At 33.8% G+C, this 25,157-nt stretch overlaps 1 protein-coding gene across 3 annotated transcripts in view; it reads right to left on the bottom strand.

Moving 5' to 3' along the window:
* LOC145297777 (uncharacterized) overlaps positions 1–25,157 on the bottom strand; it is a 139,905-nt gene that overhangs the window by 12,498 nt on the left and 102,250 nt on the right. For all 3 annotated transcript variants that reach the window (XM_080144029.1, XM_080144031.1, XM_080144032.1), the window contains exons 2-3: positions 17,364–17,599; positions 15,566–15,631 (exon numbers count right to left, since the gene is read on the bottom strand). In XM_080144029.1, coding sequence (XP_080000155.1) covers positions 15,566–15,631; positions 17,364–17,585 — 288 coding nt within the window. In that variant the 5' untranslated portion in view covers positions 17,586–17,599. The remainder of the gene's footprint in view (positions 1–15,565; positions 15,632–17,363; positions 17,600–25,157) is intronic.

Genomic DNA, 25,157 nt, shown 5'->3' with positions numbered 1-25,157 from the left:
TTTTTTTTTTTACTAAAAATACTAATAAAGAAGTCGAGATTTTAGTAAGATATTTTATTTTACCGTTTTTTACCCCTTAACAGTGGCAAAACCGAGACAATTAACAACAAAGGCCTACCTTTAAAAGTCAATACAAATTTTATTGATCCTTGGTTGCAAAAAAAAAGAATGCCCATTTTTTGCCTCTGAAAAGAGCTGGTATCAACCTCGTAAGGTGTTAGTCTTTATGTCTTCAGCAGGAACTGGAAGCAGGTTCATTTTGTCTTTGAGGATATGTGTTTGCAGCCGTAGAAGGAGTCAATAAGGTGCCTTTATGATGTAAAGGATCTAATATTCGCACCGTCAGCATAGTGCACAAGTCCATGATCAATGTACATGTTAATTCGGTAATTATACCAATAAAAGTCTCTTAATGCGCTTAATGAAGATGTACCTATATTTAGACATGAAATAAATGATTTACTTGCCTCTCCACGAAGGCAGAGTTAGACACAAGGTCGGTTTTTAATGTGGGAAAATCCAGCTTCCCAAAAAAAGGCCATAGGAACAAAAATAACAATTCTCTCAGTCATGAAGGATTTTTCCTCTACTAACCGAGAACAGAAAAGACGAAGTGTAGCATCAGAACAGATACTACACTGTGATCTTGACCCAAATATTTTCTAAAGGCACTTTTATTCATTAATACAGTAATAATGTAGTAATATTTCGTTATGTATTTCACTAATGTAGTAATGACTATCAGGGTCATCCGACGTTGCCCGGGATTAAATGATGATCAACGAATGTTTAATACTCCCATAGTTTTATCGTCATCAAAATCTGTGAAATTACCTATTTTTTTTAATAAAATCGATTGATTGCCTGCTTTAGTCGGGGACCCATCGTGGTGCATTGAGAGGAAACTTCACATGCCTCTCACAGTGACTTAGTCTACAATACATTGGAGTCAACATTGCACTGTAGGAACCTAATGTTGATTTTATAAAATTATTTTTATATATATATATAATGGCTTGAATTTAAGTTTAAAATGAAGAAGTCAATTATCATGCTTCAATTGTGCTTTTTAAATAGAAATATTCATCTTGAACGCGCCCCTGTCATATCAAAGAAGCTACTGTTGACTTTATATATTGGGCCTTTCGGCTTGTATGGTAATAAAGCTTCTCAAATGCACTTGTGATGTTAGGCTGTGTAAGGTGTTAACTTTGGTCAACATCGCATGTTCCTTTTTTCATCGGATTTTTTCGATTTATTGAGACTTATCAGAGACATTCCGATACAAAACCTATCTAAGAACACTGCCATATACATAATGTACCTTCATGTGATTTTTCATATAAGTCGGCCCCAGCCGTTTTCGAGTTCATAGGGAACTCCCCCCCACACACACACACACAAAGTTCTTTTAATATAAGCAGGTCTATGACAAGAGAATATTCTTATCATTGTTTTGACTCTCGAGTATATATCCGACGCAGACACAACCGAGAACCACATCACTCTATATAGAAACATAGAAGATATTAACTGATATATACTCAAGAGTCAAAATAATGAAAAGAACATTTTCTTGTCATAGCCCTAATAATAAGTCGAGATAGAGATAACGTAAAAACTTTTTAATATTGTACTGCAGAAATATTTTTATCTAAAGGAACAATCGTTGGAGAGAAGGACAGTAACATTGCGTAGTATTAGTTACCCGTTCTGTATTATCAGGTTGACAAGAAAGTTCTTGCGGTTTTTAACTTTTAAATTCGGATGAATATATCTCGGTTCTTAAACAAAAATTATTGATCGAAATAAGCACCATCAGAATCAACACACTGTTGCCAATGCATAACGAGTGTATTTATGCCAGTAACGTAAAAATCTTGCGTTCTGGTGGCGATGAAGTCGTTGAAGGCGTTTTTGATATCGCTTAGGTTCTGGAAGCATTTCTCCCGCAGAAAGTTGTCGAGATGCTTGAAAAAGTTGTAGTCGGTAGGTGAGAGGTCTGGAGAGTATGGTGGATGAGGCAGAGTTTCGTAACTCAATTTATTCAATTTCTGCAGGGTCGGTTTAACAACGTATAGTCGGCATTGCCGTGGAGGATGAGAATTGAGCCTTGTCTGTTGACTAATGCTGGGTGTTGTTGTTGAAGTTTCTGATGCATTTCATCCATTTGTTGACCGTACTTCTCTGCCGTAATGCTTTCACCTACATTCAAATAAACTGTAATCGATGAGACCAGTCACAGACCACCAAACAATCAGCAGGACCATCTTTTGGTGCAACTCTGGCTTCGGCAAGTGACATGGAGCTTCGTCGGTGTCTAACCACTGGAGCATCTCCAGTTGTTGTAAAAGACTCACTTTTTATTGCAAGTCACAACCGGCTGAGAAATGGGTCGTTTTTATTGCGTAAAAAGAAGGGAAGATGACACTTTATAACGGCATTTCTTTTGGTTATCATTCAATTCCTGAGTCACCCATTTATCAAATTTTTTTGTCTTTTCAATCTCTCTTAAGTGGTTGGAAATTATATATATTACGTCTAATTCAAAAGCAAGTTCTCGAACAGTTGTGCATTGATTAGCTTCAACTAAGGCTTTTAATTAATCATTGTCAACATCCGATGGCCAACCACTACGCTCACCATCTTCATGACTCTCATTGCTGCCACCTAATTTCTTAAACCACCATTCATATGCATTTGTTGATATTGCGAGCTGTTTCAGCAGCTTTTCGGCCTAGCTTAAATTGAAATAATGAAAATTGTGCAAATTTGTTTTTTTTCATATTGTATTCAACGTTCTGAAAAGAAGACATAATCGTTTTAAAACGATTGTAATTCACACGATTAGATAGAGCGAAAACCGCTCTTTAAAATGATACATAAAGTAAAGGTGTTATAACGAAAACTTATTTGAAAATACATCATTTGAAATCAAATTAAAAAATTTCGCAAGAACTGTCTTCACAACCTAGTTCTTTACGGTAAAGTAGTTTTTTATGCATGCATATTTGAATTGACAGAAAGTGGGATCAATTTGAAGGCAAAATTAGATAAATACAGATGACATAGGTTAAGAGCCTAACTCGCGACTATGCGGACCGAGAATGGGGAACCGTGAACAGATGAGAGTATACTGTATAAACAACTGGGAACATTTGTGAATTTGATATTTCAGTGAAACTTTTGGAGGAAACTAGTGTGAGTGCCGCTTCTTCTCTCCATTTAGTAAATGGTATTTCTCCTTTCAATTAATTTCTTCTGAATCTCTCTCTCTCTCTCTCTCTCTCTCTCTTTCTCTCATTCGTTCTCTCTCTCTTACTGCCTCTCTCTCTTGCTCACTCTCTCTCCTTCCCACTCTCTCTCTCTTTCTGAATCTCCATCTTTCTCTCTCCCCCTCTCTCTCTCTCTCTCTCTCAATATCTCATTCTCCCCTCTCATTCCCTCCCTCTCTCTCCCTCTCTCTCTCTCTCTCTCTCTTACTACTCCCTTTCTCTTGCTCACTCTCCCTCTCTTTCACCCCCCTCTCGCTCTCAATCTCCCTCTTTCTCTCGCCCCCCCTTTCGCTACTCTCTCTCACTCCCCTTTCTATCACTCCCTCTCCCACTCCTTCTCTCTTCCTCTCTCTCATTCCCCTCTTTCTCTCTCACCCCCCTCTCTCTCTCTTTCTCTCTCATTACCCCATTCCTTTCTTACGCATCCCTTTGATTCCTTGCTCTCTCTCCTTTTCTGTCACAATTAGCAAACTCGTATCCACGTTCTTCTCAAGCAAACAACAAAGAAAATAGGAATCAAATGCGCACGATGAAACCTGGGTTACAGCAAACATGCATGGGTGCGTGATGTTAATGAGATCAGTTGAATGATGAAGAATATCACGAGAAGATTAAAAATGATGGAGCTTGCAGCAGTTACAGAGAACTATTTTCTGTGGTGAATCAGTGCCCATCCCCCCCCCCTGAGTTCTTCGGCCACAGGCTGATCTCTCAACTAACAGAGCGCATTGATTTATCTGCTCCCTAAAAAGTCTTGAGCGGACGTCAGTCAGTCAGTCAGGCCCGGACCGTCAGCAAAGCAATACCTCTTCTCTCATTCCCTGTCCACTGGACATCCTGCTATAGCATCGACAGCCTCCACTGGAGACAACTGCTATTAGCTGGGGACGACACAGTACTCACTGACCGACAACGACCTCAAAAAGAACTTTCTGTTCCTTCTACCTTTTTCGTATTCCGACCAGCCAGTTCCTGCTACCAATAAAACATTCTTCGTTGTTATTGTTAAAAAGAAGTTGTTGTTGTTGTTGTGCTGTATTCTTTAAACATATTTTATTCGGAAGATAAAGTAGTTACCTCTCCTAAAAGCTCATCCACTCTGAGATCTTTTGTTTTTAATGGCAACATTTTCATCTCATCCAACAAGCTAAATCCTGCCTACTTGGAGGTTTCAATCTGTTCATATGCAGTAAAAAAATAAATAAATAAATAATCAAACAAACTTAAGATTCGAACCATACATTTATAGATTCATGCCGTTTAATTTTGAACGTTTTCTGCTCTATCTGTTGATAGCTCAAATGGAACGACTAAAGTTTGAGCGCTGAATGTTTTTGTTTTGATTCTAGCTAATAATACAAAATCTCCATAAATTAAAATATATTTAAGTTTATCTTATGATCTTATGACTTGGCAACGTCGTGAAGCCTGCTAGTATTATATATATATATATATATATATATATATATATATATATATATATATATATATATATAGTCATCCACATACAGTACTGTTTCGCTGTTTCACAGCTCATCAGTGCGGCTAGACAGGCAACCATATATATATATATATATATATATATATATATATATATATATATATATATATATATATATATATATATATGATTGCAGAAATTCCCCTCTGGACCAAAGTATCGTAGGTTTCCAACAATATACAAATTTATTATGTCTAGACTATTAGCCACTATCTTATGTAACTTTAGAACAACATTTTAGACACATTTAGCCGTTATAATAAAATTCTAGATTTCATCCTAGGAGCAACACCATCACAATCACAGCATCTTTAGAGGAAGTAGTTCCTATTTTTCCCTCTAAATATTAAGTCCTCCTACCACCCCCAGTAAAGACCGATAGGAAATATACACATTGTACACATATTGTGCTTGCAACCTTCATAACTGGATCATAAACTCAGACATAAAATAATCTTTCATTTCCCGATTCAGAAATAATAAATTCTCCCTTCTCAAATTCTCCCCATTCTCATTGGATGAGAGCTGACAATTCAATTATTCTGAAATCTACCTCTTAATACATAAATGAACGCTCTAAAACTTTTCAAATATGATAGCACTCTCTACAAAAGACAATCGTCTTAAATAATCGAAATACAAACATAGTAACCACTCATAAACAGAAAATTAAATACTGATAACCTTACGCTTACCTATGCACACATTAACATCACGCCACTCTCCCCCCTTCCCAAACAAAGACAAACCTTGAAAAAAAAAATATGTATGGGTACCATCCTTTATTTTTGGATTTCTGAGCAGCTTAGTGAACCTTACACAATGCTATTTTTTGTTTTCGCTTACACTGCCACCCCCTAACACTGTTATATATATATATATATTTATATATATATATATATATATATATATATATATATATATCTTTTTTTCTTTCAAATGGCTGGCGTTTGATAATTGTTGTGTCCTCCCATTTCTTGTAATAAATAATTTTGCCAAGAATTCTCCACAAGTTTTAGTTTCGTTTTCGATTATAGATAATAGGCACTCAACTCATCTATGCTGGGTAGCTTATGGGGCCGGGAAACAGGGTAGGATGAAAAAAATTGATTTTGGTGGGGATGGGGGGATGGGGTATAGACGAACACCTTGCCCAAGGGTCCCCAGATAGTTTAGTTTTCTTTACAACGCAAAAGCTGTTTAGCCAAACGGACTGGAGCTTGACAGGTACTACCACTACTCCGGATCAGAGCCTGACTGATGCATAAACAGTTGTTTCAAATCTAATGTAAACAAATTCTTGTTGACCCGTCATCGTAAATAATTAATTTCTACCCAATTTCCACCGTTAATGTTTATCACAGTGTTCACTGACAACAATTAAAGGTTAAATTTGGGGCAAATACTTTGACAAAACTCCCCTCACAAAATGGGGTTCTATTCTAATAGCCATTATGTTTGATTTTAGACAGATTTCAGGACTCATTATCGACACTGCATATGCGTTACTTTATTTACGGTTTTTCTTATAGGTAAATTTTTACCTTAGCACCACCTCCACACTTTCCTTTAAAACGATTATGCTGATTAAGAAAATCTCATTTATATTTTTCAGATACAAGTAGTTTTTGAGATATAAATACCTGCATTAATGCTCTTTAAATCAGCAGGTGCCAGATTTGTATGAGGAACAAATCTAATTCTATCCGACCGACACTGCCACCCCCAAGTTTTTTGTTCGTTTATAGTATTTTTCGGTGAGTATCCTGACAATAATTATCAAGGTTAAATTTGGGGCAAATATTTCCACAAACCCATCCTTCACAAAATGGGGTGTCTACTCTGATAGCCGTTCTTAACATAAGGAAGTTGGGGTTGGGCAACAACAACTGTACTTTAATCTTTTTGTGAGTGGGAGGGGGGAGCATGCTCCCACCAGGCTAACAGGTTCTGCTGGTATATATATATATATATATATATATATATATATATACATATATATATATATATATATATATATATATATATATATATATATATATATATATATACTAGCAAAAGTACTCGTCGTTGACTGGATTCAAAAACAGCCTACAGAAAATGGACTCTGATTTATGAAAGTATGATAGGTTATGAAAAGGAAGGATTGTAAAGAGATAGCTTCGAATTTGGGGGTATCAAAACCAAAGCAAAATATGATGAAAGTAAAAATAAAATAGATAAACCCCATAATTTATTATACCATACCTGTTCACACTGAAACACTTATCACAATATTCTGTGGATCTATATTAAAAAAACTTTGTTAAACTTTGTGACATATTTCCATTCTATGGGAGGTCAGGCACGAACGAACACCCCATAATTTTATTATACCATATTTCTTCAAACTGAAACATAATTATCAAAGTATACTCACGCAGATAGATATGAAAAGTCTTTATTAAAGTTTGTGCCTATTTCCATTCTATGGAGGCCAGGCGCGAACGCAGACCCCACAATTTTATTATACCATCCCTATTTAAGTTAAAACATACTTATCAAAGTATTATTATGTACATCTATATCAAAAACATTTGTAAACTTTTTTTAAATTTTTAAATTTTTTATTTTCATATTTTGTGGACCAGGCGCGTACGCAGACCCCACAATTTTAATGAAACATCATTATGCCAGATCAAACATACCCATTCCTGTGTCTCGATACATCTTCTATCATTATATGTGATTAGTTTTCTATAATAGTCAACCATATAGGAGCCTATTCATGACCAGACACGCACACAGACGTTCAGCTTTATATATATATATATATATATATATATATATATATATATATATATATATATATATATATATATATATATAAAGCATGTACGTAGATTACTGTTTTAAAAATAATAAATAAATAAAATTGTTATATACGTCCAAACAAATTAAAGGGCGACTTTCTAAGTAAATAAAAAATGAGCTTCGAGGCGGAGCCAATATTAACCGTGTTTATTGCTTGAAAAAACAACCATAACAAATCTTTATATATATATATATATATATATATATATATATATATATATATATATATATATATATATATATATATATATATGGCCTAGCAAGGCCGCAGGTGGAGATAACCAAGCAACAAAAAAAAAAACAAGCTAAATTCATCCCTAAGCAACAAAACTAAAGCTGGCTTGCCAGGACACTATATATACAAATGTAGGCAAATTTAGGCATATTTTATTGGTTTGAAAATATATAGTTTTGTTTTTACCAATTGTTATAAAAATTTAGCCATAGAATACTATTATAATCTTCAAAAAGCCTTCAACTTTTCATATAGTTTCATAGAACCAAAGATATGAGCATTTCAATATTCAATTTAGCTACGAGTATAGATAGATAGATAGATAGATAGATAGATAGATAGATAGATAGATAGATATGCTACCTTTTTTGGCAATTTTATAAGTTCCAAATCTCAGCGATTATCGATCAGAATTTAATAAATGAAGGCTCGTTAGGAAGCTAATGACCTGAATTGTGTAGTGGGCTACGTGACATTTGCCCTTAAGATCGCACATTAAGGGTATCATCCATCATCTAGTGGCTATTTTGGGCAGTTTTTACAGCCATAAAATTTTTCAATCATAATTTGTTTTCCTAGTTTGGAATATAAATTACAAAATATCTGATATTTCCCCAAAACCTCTGGACTTGATGGAGGGGAGATTAAAACTTGCTACTAGGGTTTCAAATAATCTGAAATAACAGCAAGAGGAGACTTAATTCAAAATATTTCTCATATGTTATATCTCCACTTTTTGGTTTTCATGCGTAAAGTAAATTTCACAGTGTATAAGGATTATTTGATACTGGGAATATTCAAAATCGTACTCTATTTCCAAAAGAGGGGAGATATAACATATGAGAAATATTTGGAATCAAGTCTCCCTTTACTGTTACTTCAGATCATTTGAAATATTATCATACTTACCTTCATGGTTCATTTTAAATATTAATTCAGATATATTTTGCCATCCTATTTGCTATCATTATCCAAATACATTTGACCTATTTAATTAGTTTATAAAGTTTTACCATTGTTTTTCTGTTTATCATTATTAGCCAATCATATTCTATATAAAGTATTTATCTCCATAGAGAAAATACTTTAATTATCAAGTTATGATAGTTTCATAGATTTTCTTTTTCTTGCAGGGATAAGGGTTATTGCAAGTACAGTACGTTAGTGTGGAGATTTGATGAAATGTTTACTTAAGGGGGCGGTTCATTAGGAATTTGTTAACGTTGGACTTGAAGACATCCAAGTTGTAGTCAGATGTGAAGCAGGCAGACGGAACAGAGTTCCACAGGCGTGCAGTTCTAAGAAAGAAGCATTGTTCATAGAATCCACATTTTGATTTAGGCACAGATAAAGAGTGGGGGAAATTTTTCACAGTGGATTCAGCTAGACGGATGTTTTTCGTGAAAGATTGGCGAGGGGGGACCAGAGATTGGAGTTCAGACGAGCACCTGCCATGGAAATAACGATAAAACAAGGATAGGCTCACAACGTCTCTTCTGTGGGAGAGAGGTTGCAGGGTAGAGAAACGGGCATCCCCCACTAAGCTTCTAATCTATTTTTCGAAACATGTTATATTTAAGCCGCTTGGTTACATATTACATCTAATTAAACCAATCATAAATGACTATTATAGGATTTAATACTATTTTTACTATATCCTCTTGTTATATTTTGAAATCGGTCAATACAATACAACATCAAAAATTCATACTCTTAAGTGTTGAGACATTATGTTGAACAAAGATATTCACTCTTCTAAGATACTCCTTCCTGACTTTTTCTTTCATTTCTCTGTTCATGATGCTTACACCCTCCAGCAGTCCTAAATACTTATATCCTGTATCTTCTATTTCTTTCATGATTTCTCCATTTGGCAGCACTATTCCATTCGAATGAACCTTTACTCCTCTTTCCATCACCAGCACCGCACATTTACTAATCCCAAACTCCATCCCAATGTCTTCTGAGTATGTCCCCACAAGGTCTACCAGTCTCTCCATTTCCTTTTCATTTCTACCAAATATTTTCAAATCATCCATAAACAGTAGATGGTTCAGGCGTCTGTCACCAGATCCAAAGTTATACCCCAGTTTTTCTCTCTTCAAGAGAATGCTCAGTGGCATCATTATCATTACAAAAAGAAGTGGTGATAACGAATCTCCTTGAAATATCCCATGTTTAATGCTAACCTGCCCCATCTCCTCTCTGTTTGCTGTCAGCACCGTTTTCCATTGAGCCATACTTGTCTCCAAAAGCCCTACCACATTCTCAGCAACCTTCATCATCAATAGTATTTCACGTATCCATGAATGTGGAACCATGTCATAAGCCTTTCTGTAATCGATCCATGCTACGCTCAGATTTCTCTTCTTCTTCTTTGCATCCTGCATTATTGCTTTATCAATTAGTAGTTGCTCTTTAGTACCTCTCGAGCCTTTCCGGTACCCCTTTTGTTTGTCAGGAAAAACAACATTACTCTCTAGATGTTCATAAATTTTCTCCGCAAATATTCCAGTCAACAGTTTCCACATCAATGGCAGACATGTAATTGGTCTATAATTATTGGCATCTGTTCCTTTTGCAGGATCTTTCCTAATCAGTGTTGTTCTTCCATTCACAAGCCAATCAGGGACATCTCCCGACTCTACAACCCTTTGCAGAGCAGCAGCTATAGGTGGATAAAGGCATGGAAACTGTTTAAACCAGAAGCCCATAACTCCATCTGGACCAAGATCCTTCCAGTTTGTCATCCTTCGTATGCCAGCCTTAACGTCATTGATGGTTATCTCAACGTTCTTCATCTGCTGGATTTCTGATAGCCTTTCTCTGACCTCTCCCAACCAGCTAGCCTTCTCATTATATCGCCTTTTGACAGACCAAATCCCACTCCAGAACTTCCTTGCATCTTTTGCATTTGAAGTGTTGTTATTTACCGCCTGTTTACTACCATTTAATTCTTTATACAGCTTATACTGATTGTTCTGGAAAAGATTGTTCTGCCAAAATGCAACACTTTTTCCAAGAAAGTTCCTAATTTTTATACCACCAGTGTGGACCTTCTATTTCAACATTGTAAGAACGTTCATCGTTCCTTTTTCCAGCAATCTATACCTCCTTTCAAGCTCATCCTTAGCTTTCTGTCCTAGTTTAACTCCTTTTCTTATTTCTTCGATTCTACCAATGTCTTTCCGCCACCGTTTAATACTTTCTTCAAGCCGCCTCTGCCAGTGTGGCCTTCTATCCTTCATTTTTCCCTTTTTCTTCTGTAATAAGCTAAGACAATTCGCAATAGCATATGACGCTGCATATAGAAGCTTGTTAAGTTCCGTAATCGATATGTTCTTTCTTATGATGTTGTGAATTACTCCTTGAATTATTTTTACCTCGTTTTTCACCTTCAGCCTATCACTACTCTTCATACTTGGCATCTCTATGATAATGTCTCTAAGAAGAACCTCTCTTAACTTCTGAAGTACTTCTTTTTCTACAGAAGTCAAAGTTCGAACTTCATCACCACTTCTCCATACATCTGCTCCTTTCACTGGCTCCATTGTCTCAGAGTCAATTATCTCATCTGCCTTAGATCCTTCAAACTCTTTCTCATTACTTCCCCTAACCATAGGATTCCATACCTCCTCAGTTGTCCGCCTCCCATCACCGCTTACATTTCCCTTCTGCACTTCCACTCTCAGTTCTTTCATCAGAGCTAGTTTCATCAATTTTACTTTCGTTATTCATTTCATTCCTAACCATCCATTCAATCTCTTCTCTTGCAATCACTGAAAGTAGGTTGTTATTTTTAATTTGCTTTAACTGGGATACCAAACTCGCGACACTTCTAGGTCCCCCTCCTCTCGATTTCCATTCTTCCTTCATTTTTCGGATATATCCACCAGATTTGGTACTTCCACTTCTTACAAAGCATTCCCACAGTACTCTTCTTTGCTCATCCGTCCATGGTTTTTTTACATTTCCTGTTCCAACTCCCTTCGTGTCTTGATACCCTATCTGGCAATTCTCACTCCCCCTATATCCAGCCACATCCTCAGAATTTCGAACAGTTGTATCATGACGACAGGACCCACCCTGTTGACCAGTGGGACACCTATCTGACGTGAGACCATCACAAGATGTTCTAGCCTCATTTACGTCGTTATTTTCAATATTTTGATTTGACATTCTCCCATAAATGGGGTTAGTGAATTTAAGGTTACACCACCACCGATAGTTTTATTAAGACATTATCTCTAGGAGGGTTCCCCACCAAGGTCAAAGATCCCCTCCCGATCTTTTTCCTCCATCACCACCACTATTCCCATTACCACCACCAACAACAATAGAAATAAAATCTACAATGATAATAGCAACACTAATATCGGTAGCAATAATATTAACAGCAAAAACAACAATAGCAATGACAGCAAAAAACAACACCTACCATTACAGCTACAGTAATAATTAAAAAATAATAAAAAGATACCACCATTACCACCACCATCACAACTACTACTACTAGTAATAATATTAGTGGTAATAGTAATAACCAATAAAGTAAATTTGTTGTTTTTTTTAAATAATAATAACAATAATAATAATAATAATAATAATAATAATAATAATAATAATGATAATAATAATAATAATGATAATAATAATAATGATAATTATAATAATGATAATAATAATGATAATAATAATAATGATAATAATAATGATAATTATAATAATGATAATAATAATAATAATAATTATAATAATGATGATAATAATAATAATAATAATAATAATGATAATTATAATAATGATAATAATAATAATAATTATAATAATGATAATAATAATAATAATGATATTGATAAATAAAAAATAAATGTAGATGTAAGAACAAGCTATTTATAATTAGATATCAAGCAGCTTGAATTATAACTTAATGACTTATAACTATCGATTGAAATGGTTTTAATACTAACATTTTATATTCAACGTATTAGTTAATTAATTTATAATATACACTGAATTAATCATAGAATAATATTAAGTGAAAAGCATTAGAACTGAATAAACATTACTTATTAGTGAAATTAAAGGATGGAAAGTTTTAAGTATGATAAAAGACTGTACGATAAATAAACTGAATTGATATCTCGATGGATTTGTTCAAAGGGCGATAACTCTATCATACTAAGAATCAAATTAATTTGAACTTTTTTTGCTTAAGGTAAACAATTGACGGTAAAGGATTATTTAGCGAAATTATAAATCTCAACCAAACGTAATTATAGGTTTAGAATTAACTAATACTAAGAATTATCATTGAAGTAGTAATAAACTTGATTATAACAGTTAAGTAAGCTTAATTATGTAAGGTTTCAAATTCAAATTAATAAATAATTTAATATAACCGGAAATTATAAACAGGTTTTTTGGGTTTGTTTTAGTTTTAGGCAAACATGTGTAATAGATTATAATTAATTATGTTATTTTAATAATAATTAATAAATTTACTAATTATTAAATAGAACATTTTTGGCAGAATATTCCTAAATTAATAGAACTTGTTAGTACGAATAGATGGGTTTAGTGACTTTATTCCTAAAATTCAAAATGGCGTAATGGAAACATATTATAAGGTATTTACAGCTTCTCTTCCAATTTTCGGATTTTAATCATGTCAAAACGCATTTATTTCCTTTTGACAGATTGATTGTTGCTATTTCTTCTGATGAGTTAAGGGCAAAATAGATTCACTGATTGATAAAATAATTAAGTGATTGATTTTGTTCTACGAAACAGATACTGTCAAGAATTGTAAATGACAAATGAATTAAAGGAATAAATTATAAGATGGTCAACATCATGAACTTTGGAATATAGGCTTTTGTCATTAAGTCACTATATTGCTATGCAATTACATTGAACTTTTAAATAAGGATTAGTATTTATTATAAGGAAATCTTGTAGCAACCCCCCCCCCCTAATGAACTATACTCTCTGGCGGATCAATGCTTCCCTGTAAGTTCTTCGGCCATAGACTAGCCAATCGACAGGCAGGGCGCATTGATCCTGCTGTCCCCAAAAAGAGTGGAGGGGACATCCAACAGTCAGCACAGAGCCGCGAGCGAAGACACACCTTCCTCTCCTCCTCGCCCAGCACCGACAGTCCGACGTGGACCTGACTCAAGAACTTCGAGCTCCACCTTATACAGGTCCTTATCGCGTGCTTTCACGTACTAACAAACTTTTCACCATAGACATCAGTGGTAAAAAAGAAACTGTCTCTATTGACAGAATAAAAAAAGCCTTTCTGGACACGAAAACGCAAGAGCCACACATTCCCCCTACATACATGCATCATCAACATACACCTGAAGCAAGTACTCCCAATGCAGACAACTACGTTACTACCACGCGTAGTGGTCGTAGAGTGCATTGGCCAAAGAAGTTGTGCAAGACTGTATATATATAAAAAAAAAAAAAAAAAAAAAAAAAAATTTTTTTCCTCACACAAAATTTTTTTTGCACAAAGACATTTTCTTCTTTTATAAAAAAATAAAATAAAATCCTTTTTCTTCATCCTCGGCATGAAAACCCAGCTTTTCACTGAAAAGCAAGAACATTTTCTCATAAAAAAAAAAAAAAACTTTTGTGAACATTTTTTTTTTTTCTCTTAACAACTGCTACATTTCTTCTTTATCGGCTTTCCGCCTAAGCAGGGGGTGATGTAGCAACCCCCCCCCCCAATGAACTATACTCTCTGGCGGATCAATGCTTCCCTGTAAGTTCTTCGGCCATAGACTGGCCAATCGACAGGCAGGGCGCATTGATCCTGCTGTCCCCAAAAAGAGTGGAGGGGACATCCAACAGTCAGCACAGAGCCGCGAGCGAAGACACACCTTCCTCTCCTCCTCACCCAGCACCGACAGTCCGACGTGGACCTGACTCAAGAACTTCGAGCTCCACCACTATTATCTCGTTGAATAAAGACTTGCAAAGGTTCAATGTTAAAAGGAGTTTGTCGTTTTTTATCGAGGGTTCTAAAAGATAAATAATTAGCTGGGGCACAACTACCCCACTAAAATCTATATAGCTATAAAAGTGAATGTGTCTGTGTTTCTGTGTACATTTTCCTTCGCAATAACTCTGTCAATTTTAAGTCTACAGACTCGAAATTTGATATACAGGGTACTGAGATTTGGAAAAATCTATGTGATCGGTTTTCGGCCATAAATTTGGCTGTTAAGTGGTCAAAGTTCAATGATTTGACCTTTGAAAACTCTACCAAACTCCTCCCACAATTTGGGGTCTAAACACTTGAAATTTTAGATATAGGCTCCTTGGACATGGATCTAACTTAATAACTCGATTTGAACCTAAAACAATAAATTTTAAGGGGTCATAATAGGGGTCAAAGTTTAAAAAATTGACCGTTTTTGTTTGTTTTTTTTTTTTTTGCTCAGCATACACATCCAAGCACCCGGGCAACGCCGGACTGAAATGCTAGTAAAGTATATTTCCACAGAAATATAAATATATACATATATAATATAATATATCATAATATCAATCTTTTAGTGCATATATATATATATATATATATATATATATATATATATATATATATATATATATATATATATATGTTGATGTGATCAAAAAGATGAAACGATAATTTATTGCTTAGTTTTCCATTGTATTACCCACCATGTTCGGCTGAGTGAACATCCATTGACTTCCTCCCGCCGTTTCAAGAATTCCAGTGGCCGTCAACTGAAAATTAAAAAGAAAATAAAATCCAGTTGTAATAGAATACTAAATGGCGTAATGCAAATCTGTTGTGTTGTTGTAATGGAGACATAGTGTTGGTCTGAAACCGAAAATATTTTGTTGATTACAAAAAAACAAGGGATCAATTAGCCTTGAAGCACCACAGAATTAGCAAATACCAAAAAGGCACTGATTTCTTTTTTTTTTTTCTTTTATGCAAACTATAAACAAATAAAACACATGCATTGCAGATTAATTTTTTTAATTAAAAATGTTTTATTTACAAAATATTTTGTTTCGTAAACTTTGGAGATTTATAAAGAAAATAAATTTGTAATTTAATTAAACACTCATCTAACTACAATCAATGACAATTTCTCCCGCTTTTTTTTTTTTTTCAATGGAACAAAATACAAGAAACCCACAGCTAACTGTTATGCTCATATCTTAAAAATACAAGGTGCCTTCAATAATTTTCCAGACTTTTTTGTACAGGCATTTAAAATTGTCGTAGACTCTTGAAAATTCAGTATCTTATTGCTATACATCTTATGAGATGACTGACCAATTTTAATGAGTTTTGCTTCAAATGAACTGCTACAGCAGGAATTAGAATACACTCTACTAAAGCCTGATTGTCACGTTGTGCTAATAACACATAATAAGAATAATTGTTCGAACAAAACAATAGAAACATGCGCACAATTATTTGCAAGGAATCGAAGACGCAGAAGATTTGTACGTATGTATGAGTCCACAACTCCATCTTTGTCACAGACTATTTGACGAAGATGGGCATAAAGACAGTTCCCCACCCTCCCTATAGTCCAGACCTTGCTCCCTGTGATTTTTGGTTATTCCTAAGCTCAAGGAAAACCTTAGAGGCTGTCGTTACGAGACAATTGAGGAGATGAAAGAGGCTGTGACGGGGTCTTCTAGAAGTTGTTGGAACGGTACAACAAGTGCATTGCAGACAGAGGAGATTACTTTAAAGAAGATTAGAGTTTCATTTATTGAGATTGTCAGACTGACTTCCTCATCTTGGTTGTTATAGTCACAACGTTTCGGCCGTTTTGCCCTCCGGCCATCATCAGGTGTTTTTTATCGAACTGGGGGACCGTTTGTTAGGAGTCTCGAACCCAACCCCTTATTATTATTACGGGGGTAAAGAGAAAAAAAAGGGGAAAAACGGCCGAAACGTTGTGACTATAACAACCAAGATGAGGAAGTCAGTCCAACAATCTCAATAAATGAAAACACCTCATCTCAAAAATACAGACAATTACTATTAGAGTTTCATGTGTGTACTATCAATAAAAGTTCCCGTACAAAAAAAGTCTGGAAACTTATTGAAGGCACCTCGTACACCTGAAGATGGGTGGAGGTTACATTGTCTGAAATGTGAAAATAACGCTCAAGAGGAGGACAGTAGTCCAAATAATACAAAAATTCTGAAACGTAATATTATTATTAAATAACCAATAAAAGAGTTGATATGCCATAAAAAAAACCCCAAAAAACTTGAAATAATTGAACTGTTTAAAACATATATGGGCGATAATTTTTTATGGCGATGTGAATGAAAAAATGCACGGATCTTAAATGAGTTAAATCATTGTTTTGCATTGTTATGCAGCATGTTCGGCTGAGTGAACATCTCATCGATTTCCGCCTGTGGCCGACAACCAGAAATTAAACCGAAAACATACCAAATATTTAGGAGGGTTACACTTACACAAAATGAACAAAAGAGGGCGCCACCGGAGAGCGCCGCTAGGACATGATGATTTTGAAGATAGTCGAGGCAGACGCAGGCCAACACCGTGCAGGTCAGTCCGAGGAAAGTCTGTATCAGGCCGAGTTTTAATAGTTTCCGACACACGCGATCTGTCTTTGATGGGGAGCCTTGTTGGAGTGCTTTGGTGTCAGAAGGAATCATTCCCAGACCATCCACCATTCAGCAGTTTTTAGCTACAAAAGAGAAAAAACAGTGGAATCATCATCATCATCATCATCATCATCATCATCATCATCATCATCATCAAGTTATATTTATATAAGAAATGTCTTCAGCATCTTAAATTCTTCACTCTATATGATGGCTCCACTTTTGCATTCATTTTTGAGAAGGAGAGGTTTCTACCAAAATCATCAAAGATGTTTAATCATATATATATATATATATATATATATATATATATATATATATATACATACATACATACATATACACACACACACATATATATATAAGTAATGGGACGATTCCAATATTTTTCCTGATTCCGATACAATTACCGATTCCAATTCCAATTCTTTATAAATCGCAAAATATTTAGCTATAAAAGAGAAAAAAAAGGGGAGTCATCATCATCATCATCATCATAATCAAGTCATCTATATATATATAAAAGCGAAAATTTGTGTATGTATGTATGTATGTTTGTTTTTTGTGTATGTCTGCAAAAGGCTTTTTTTCCAGCGGGTTCACAAGGCCGTCGCTCATTTTTAAAACTTTTTATATCACATCTAAATGATAATATCTACGACTTAACAACGGGGGTCGCATGTGTATTTAATTTGTCCGATTTTTACCAGCTCACCGCATTTTCGAAAAGTGAATGATGGAGCGGGGAAAACAGTAACTGGCTTGCAGCACAAAACTAGGTCAAACATCACGCCACTTCCTCGCACCTGTATATTTCGCTTTATAAACCTTAACTGAAAACACTTATCAATTCCTTTCACCTCGTGGCCGAGATGGTTAGGTGGCTGGCTTTTTTCCCCTTTCGCTTCCACCTTCGTGTCAAGGCTTCGGGGTTCAATTCTACCTTCCTACTGAAAATTTTTTTTTCTTTTACATCTCCAAACACCCAGTCAACGTTTTTTTTTTTTAACACACACACACCCAAACACCCGGGCAACGCTGGGTACCCCCCGCTAGTCTATAATATAAATCTCACCTGTCTGTTTAAATGTATGTATATACGTGTGTCTGCTTAAAACTTTCGACAGAGGCGACAGACTTTTATGAGATCAGTACTGTTTGGAAGCGCGACCCTTCGGACGACAAATATCGAAAAATTGGCTAAAAATATTAATTCCTTGACCCTCAACTGCGCACTTTTCTACAAGGAGGAGTCGCTTTTTTGCCGATATTTTCAAAAGTCATCTCTTCTTTTCAATTGCCTAGCCTTAATTTTAACATTCGCCACTTCCGGTTTGGCTATGGGCGCAACAGCAAAGATGTCACTTTTTTTTCACATTCTTTTCCTCCTATACGGTATAGGTTTGAGCCTGCATTCCTACTACCACTTTCTTTTTTGCTCAACACAAGAGCTACAAAAGAGAAAAAAAATGGAAATCATCATCATCATCATCATCATCATCATCATCATCAAGTTATATTTATATAAGAAATATTTTCAGCTATTCTAAATTCTTCACTCCCTATGATGGCTCCACTTTGGCATTCATTTTTGAGAAGGAGAGGTTTCTACCGAAATCATCAAAGATGTTTTACAACATATATATATATATATATATATATATATATATATATATATATATATATATATATATATATATTAGTGATGAGACGATTCCACTATTTTTCCTGATTCAGATACAATTAACGATTCTGTACTAAATTCCTGATTCCGATACAATTACTGATTCTGATTCTTTATAAATCTCTAAATATTTAACTATAAAAGTGTTATTTTGTTCCGATTACCATAAAAACACATCTTAAATGTGCTTATATTTTCTCAAAAGTAAAAACACATTTGTGAGATGGTGGGGGTGATCTAGAGATTTTAATCAAAGTTTAAATCAATAAATATTTATTATTTTATTATTACTACAAGCAGTGGAAGATTTTTCTTAAACCAAAATCAAATGAAAAAAGATAATTTAAGGAATCGATTTTGGTATCGGAAAATAGGCTCAAATTTTTCCAATTCCGATACCCCAAAAACCTCCGATTTTTGGATTCCTGATTCCGATTAATCGTCCCAACACTAATATATATATATATATATATATATATATATATATATATATATATATACATATATATATATATATATATATATATATATATATATATATATATATCAGTGGCGACTCTAGCCTATTATTGCTTGTCGTACCGCCCCCCCTGCCCTTTGTCAACTTTAGTTCCCAATCCGTGGTCCGTGGACCCAAATAAGTAATCATAGTTGCTATTGCGTGATTCTCCATTGCATAGCACAGATTGACTAACGTACCTTGCATGGTGTTTGTTTTTGTTTTTTTGTGAACAATCAAGATAGTATATAATTTGTGGTCTTGTTGATACAGTAGATAAGATATTTTTTCCCTTTCAAAAGTATAGAAGAAAAGAGATATTCATTACTATGAGTAGAAAAATATGTTTATTAGAATAAAGAAATTGATGACAATGACAACTAACCAGGTTAGCAATAGATACAAAGAATTCGTAAATAAAGTCCGTGGTAAAATTGAATGTAGTGAAGCGACTGAAATATTTCGGCAACTGAAGTAATGTTCTCCAAAAACGGCGATTAAATTTTCCCATAGAATAAAAGGTAATATTGATGAATAAAGTTGGGTTTAAATAGCTGTGAAATGATGGATGCAGCAAGAAAAGTTACATACAGGATTTTTATGAAAAAAAATTACAAAGTATTTACGTATCACTACGGAATTCTACGAAGGTTTATTGGATTGACGGGTTTCTTAGTATTAATATAAAATGACTTAAAATCCGTATTTTTCGTAGATTTCTATGATTCAAAATTCACGAAAAAAAAATTCCTCAAAAAAACAAATTCACTCTTATTCAAAACCTGTTCTTTATTAATTAATGAAACAATAACTTCATCACTGATATTTATTTACAATCTGATATACACGCGTGGTTATATTTACACAGAACTATTCGTGCTACTACATATTGCAACAGTAGTAGTAATCGTTCTTCATGTGTTTATACGTATGTATGTGTCTAGAGATCTCTCTCTCCCCCTCTCTCTCTCGGTCCCTCATCCTCTTCCTAAAACTGACATCAGCAGGCTCGATCGTGCTAAATATTTTAGGCACTATAAGTGGGCTTCACTTTGCGGGTGATTACAGAAAAATCTGGATTTCTCTAACATTATGATTATTACGAGTAAAGGTTTGGCTTGGCACGAATTACGGACGTTCAACGTCATAGCCGCTGTTATGGAGTTTTCAATGAATCTGGCGGTGGCCGGACAAAGACAACCCGTTCAAAACAGCATCCTTGTATTATTCCCAGATATATTTATGAATTTTTTGCTACTTAGTTATCGAAACTTGGATAGATATGTAATTTAATTGAGATCAGACTAAGTATGTTTGCTTGAAATTAATGGATGATTTTTTAATCCATTTTGAATAACATTAACCGAATTATTGGTCGTGCCGGGCACGAGTGGCACTAGTCCCATCTCCGCCCCTTATATATATATATATATATATATATATATATATATATATATATATATATATATATATATATATATATATATAACTATTTAATTTACTCACATAAAATTAATATACGAAAGTATAGATTTATGCGTAAACTTTAAGTGCTCAATACGTAGGTAGAGCTAGTTAGTAAGTTATATAGTTAGTAAATGTATATGGCGATTAAGCTACACTGAATATTCCGCGTTTCATCCACTCTAGGATTCTTCAGGCTTATGCGCATAAGCCTGAAGAGTTCTAGAGTGGATGAAACGCGAAATATTCAGTGTAGCTTAATCGCCATATACATTTTATAACTTACTATATATAGTTTTTAAATTTTTTTTCATAATATTATTATTTTGTATTCCTGCACGTCACCAATTGAAAACGAATAAAGAAAAGTTATAAGCTTTTATACTTTTCGCATTCTTTTTTATTCATATATATATATATATATATATATATATATATATATATATATATATATTTAAAGGAGATTAGAACAATAGTCTAAAGAGCTGAGTGTATTTTAATGTAACAGTGAAATTACTAGTTTAATTAAAATACAGGAAATAGAAAGTGCTCGTTGTAATTTAGATATATAATAAGCTCGATAGTTAAATGTCCTAGAGCTAATTCAATATTAAGTAATGTGATTTATAATTTAAAATTTAAAAATCAAATTTTAATTAAATTAAAAACCCGTTCATAAGAAGGAACAACAACAAAATCAATTATCTGTACGATCGTTTCGGTAAACAATGCTTTTTATTGTGGTATACATCAAGTTATGTAGAATAATTATATATAGTTTTTTGGTAAGCAAGGTCTCCTCATCAGCAAATTTTGGAGGGTTTTTATTGAATTTAAAAGACACCATAAATAAACCTAGCATTAAAAGTAAGGCAGATGAATCTTTTAATTTTTCTTTTTTTGAAATCAGGAACTGTGGTTAAAGTAGTCATTTAGATGTTTGCTATAGCTTTTTATCTTATTGAATAATATATATATTAGCAGGCCACCTGGCATTGCCTGGTTGTAAAATACGCTTAAATATGATATTTTCATTAATGCAGATTTTGAATTTATTATTAGATTATATTGGACTCAATATATAGCAATGATTTAAAAAGTTTTAAAAAAAATGACTCGTGTGCTATCACCGAAAATGGAAACCAAAACGTTTAGCTCACAATTTACTTTTTCCTTTGACGTAAATGTCTGAACTATGAAGACACGTTTGCTGCAAGGCTAAAAATTAAAACATGAACCAATAGCTACTATGTTACGCATGCATATTCGTAATGCCGTTGTTTGACCTTTACCTGGCGAATTCCTTTTTTTTTTTTTAAATAATTTTCACACCTTTGCACCGATTTTGCCCGGCTTTAACCCGAACATAAAGTTTTGCATGAGTTTGAATACCCTATATATTAAGTTTCATGTCTATAAACCAAAAGCAGGAGTTTGGTAGGCAAAATTATAAAATAATGTAAAATCAAAGTCCTTATAAGTATTAGTATTAATATTTATAAGACAATCCCAATCAGATAAAAATAAAGCTCAAGGCACACAATAGAGCAACAGTACCAATGAAAATTTGGAGTTAAATTTAATTTTAAAGTTCAAAATTTTGTATTCCTTGTTGAAAAAATTAATTTCTTATAACTTTTTTAATTTGCGGAATTTAACTCTAAATTTTCATTTATATATATATATATATATATATATATATATATATATATATATATATATATATATATATATATATATATATTTGGTAAAACTGGTAATTAGTAAACACCTGAAGAGAGTGCTCAATACTATTGCAGAGCAAATATGTGTTTTATTTTTTTTTATTACCGTTTTATCTGTTTGGTTACATATGTTTCAGATGTTGGACCATGTTTACAATCGAACAGCCTTGTCAAACCTTACAGAAGTCTAGCTGTAAGGTCTGACGAGGCTGTTAGATCGTAAACATGGTTCAACATCTGAAACATATGTAACCAAACAGATAAAACGGTAATAAAAAAATAAAACATATATATATATATATATATATATTTATTAATTTTTTTACTATGATAATTAAATAATTAAATTAAATACCTACATATATATATATATATATATATATATATATATATATATAAGTTAAGACAATAAAGTGTAAAGTCACATAGTAACTTTATTATATTATCAAGTCAATAAGGGATACAGAAAGAGGAATGAGGGAGAAACCGCTTTAGGCGATGGCATTTCGAATCTAAATGCTTCTCGTCAGAAAAGGAGAAAAAAACGGCATACGGGATAAAATAGAGAAGGGACAGAAAAAAAGCGATAAATGCTAAAAGAATATGCAAAACAATATATAAGAAAATGAAATACTAAAATAAAATTTGGTATTTGTGCACTTTTGTTACCCTGCTGAAATAATAACGATATTATTTAGAAAGCCATTCTTAACATGGGGAGAGAAGTGTGTTTTTTAACCATTCTCTACTTTCACTTAACAATTTGATAAACAAAATATACCGTCGTAAAAATTGAATTTGACCTGAAAATAAATATATTTTAAAAAATAGCGCGGTAACAAAAGTACATGAGTACCAAAAACTTTTTTTAAATTTATAAAATTATTGAAAATTTTTTCATATATATATATGTATGTATATATATTTATATTTTTCGATCCTGGCTTGAGGTAGTTGCCTGTCTAGCAGCACTGATGAGCTGTGATACAGCGAAACAGTACTGTATGTGGGTGACTATAATGCTCCCTGTCTTGGGTTGAGCATATTGGGAAGTAATATACAAATTAGCGTATTAAGCGATACTCTTTGCATATGTAATCAGTTAGTCCCGACTTTTCGACCCCCTCTGCCGTGTTACAGCTTTATGGTGTTCTTCTAGTCTTACCTTTAGGGGGTGACTGCTCTTGTCATGAGAGTTTCGGGGGGTGGGGGGGAGGGCTTGACTTTATTAGAGTTACCTCCCTTTGCCAGCCAGATTTTTTTCACACATGCGAAACAATCGAGCTTAGGCATTTGGACAATGTCAGAACATTGTTAATTCACTGCCTGCACAGCAGCAGCCAAATAGCATAATGGTAAGAAGCCTTGACTGCTTTTTGGGTGATCGGGTTTTGATCCTGGCTTGAGGTAGTTGCCTGTCTAGCTGCACTGATGAGCTGTGATACAGCGAAACAGTACTGTATGTGGATGTGTGTATATATATATATATATATATATATATATATATATATATATATATATATGAATGATTTAACAAATGTAGTGTTGTAGTGTTTTTTTCATATGTTCTTATATCTATTTATTTTCCAAAAACAATCACAAATCTACAAATCAGTAAATATGAGCTTACTGTTTGAGATAACCGGGATAATGGAAGTCTTTAATATTTCGAGAATATTATCTCTTTTTCAGAAAAACTAATAACTGGAGACAGTATTTGGGTTACGAATCTTTGCAAAATCTATTCATTTTTGTAAGAGATCTTTCACATATCCAATCAGTAAACATTAATTTCGAACACGCCCCTGTTGTATCAAAGAACCTATTGTTGATTTTATACGCCTGACCTTTCTACTTGTGCGATGATAATGGCTTGAATTAAAGTTTAAAATGTATAAGTCAAGTATCATGGTTCAATTGTGCTCTAAACAAAAACATTTATTTCGAATGCACCTCTGCCATATCAAAGAACCTACTGTTGATTTTATATGCCAGGCCTTTCTGTTTATGTGGTAATAAAACTTCTCAAATGCACTTGTGGTGTTAGGCTGTATAAGGTGTTTACTTTGATCAAAATCGCCTGTTTCTTTTTCCATCGAATTATTTTGATTATCAATTATTGATATTTATCGAAGAAATTCCGATACAAAACCTATCTAAGAACACTATTAGATACAGAAAATATATTTTGTGAAATTTTTTAAAAATCGGCCAAGCCGTTTAGGAGTTCATAGGGAACAAACTAACCCCCCCTACACACACACACACTC

This window comes from Euprymna scolopes, chromosome 18 (assembly GCF_053919585.1).
Source record: "Euprymna scolopes isolate OS-2025 chromosome 18, ASM5391958v1, whole genome shotgun sequence".
Taxonomy (NCBI): Eukaryota; Metazoa; Mollusca; class Cephalopoda; order Sepiida; family Sepiolidae; genus Euprymna; species Euprymna scolopes.
The sequence above is the reverse complement of the archived record's forward strand: the minus strand, read 5'-3'. Positions and strand labels throughout refer to the sequence as shown.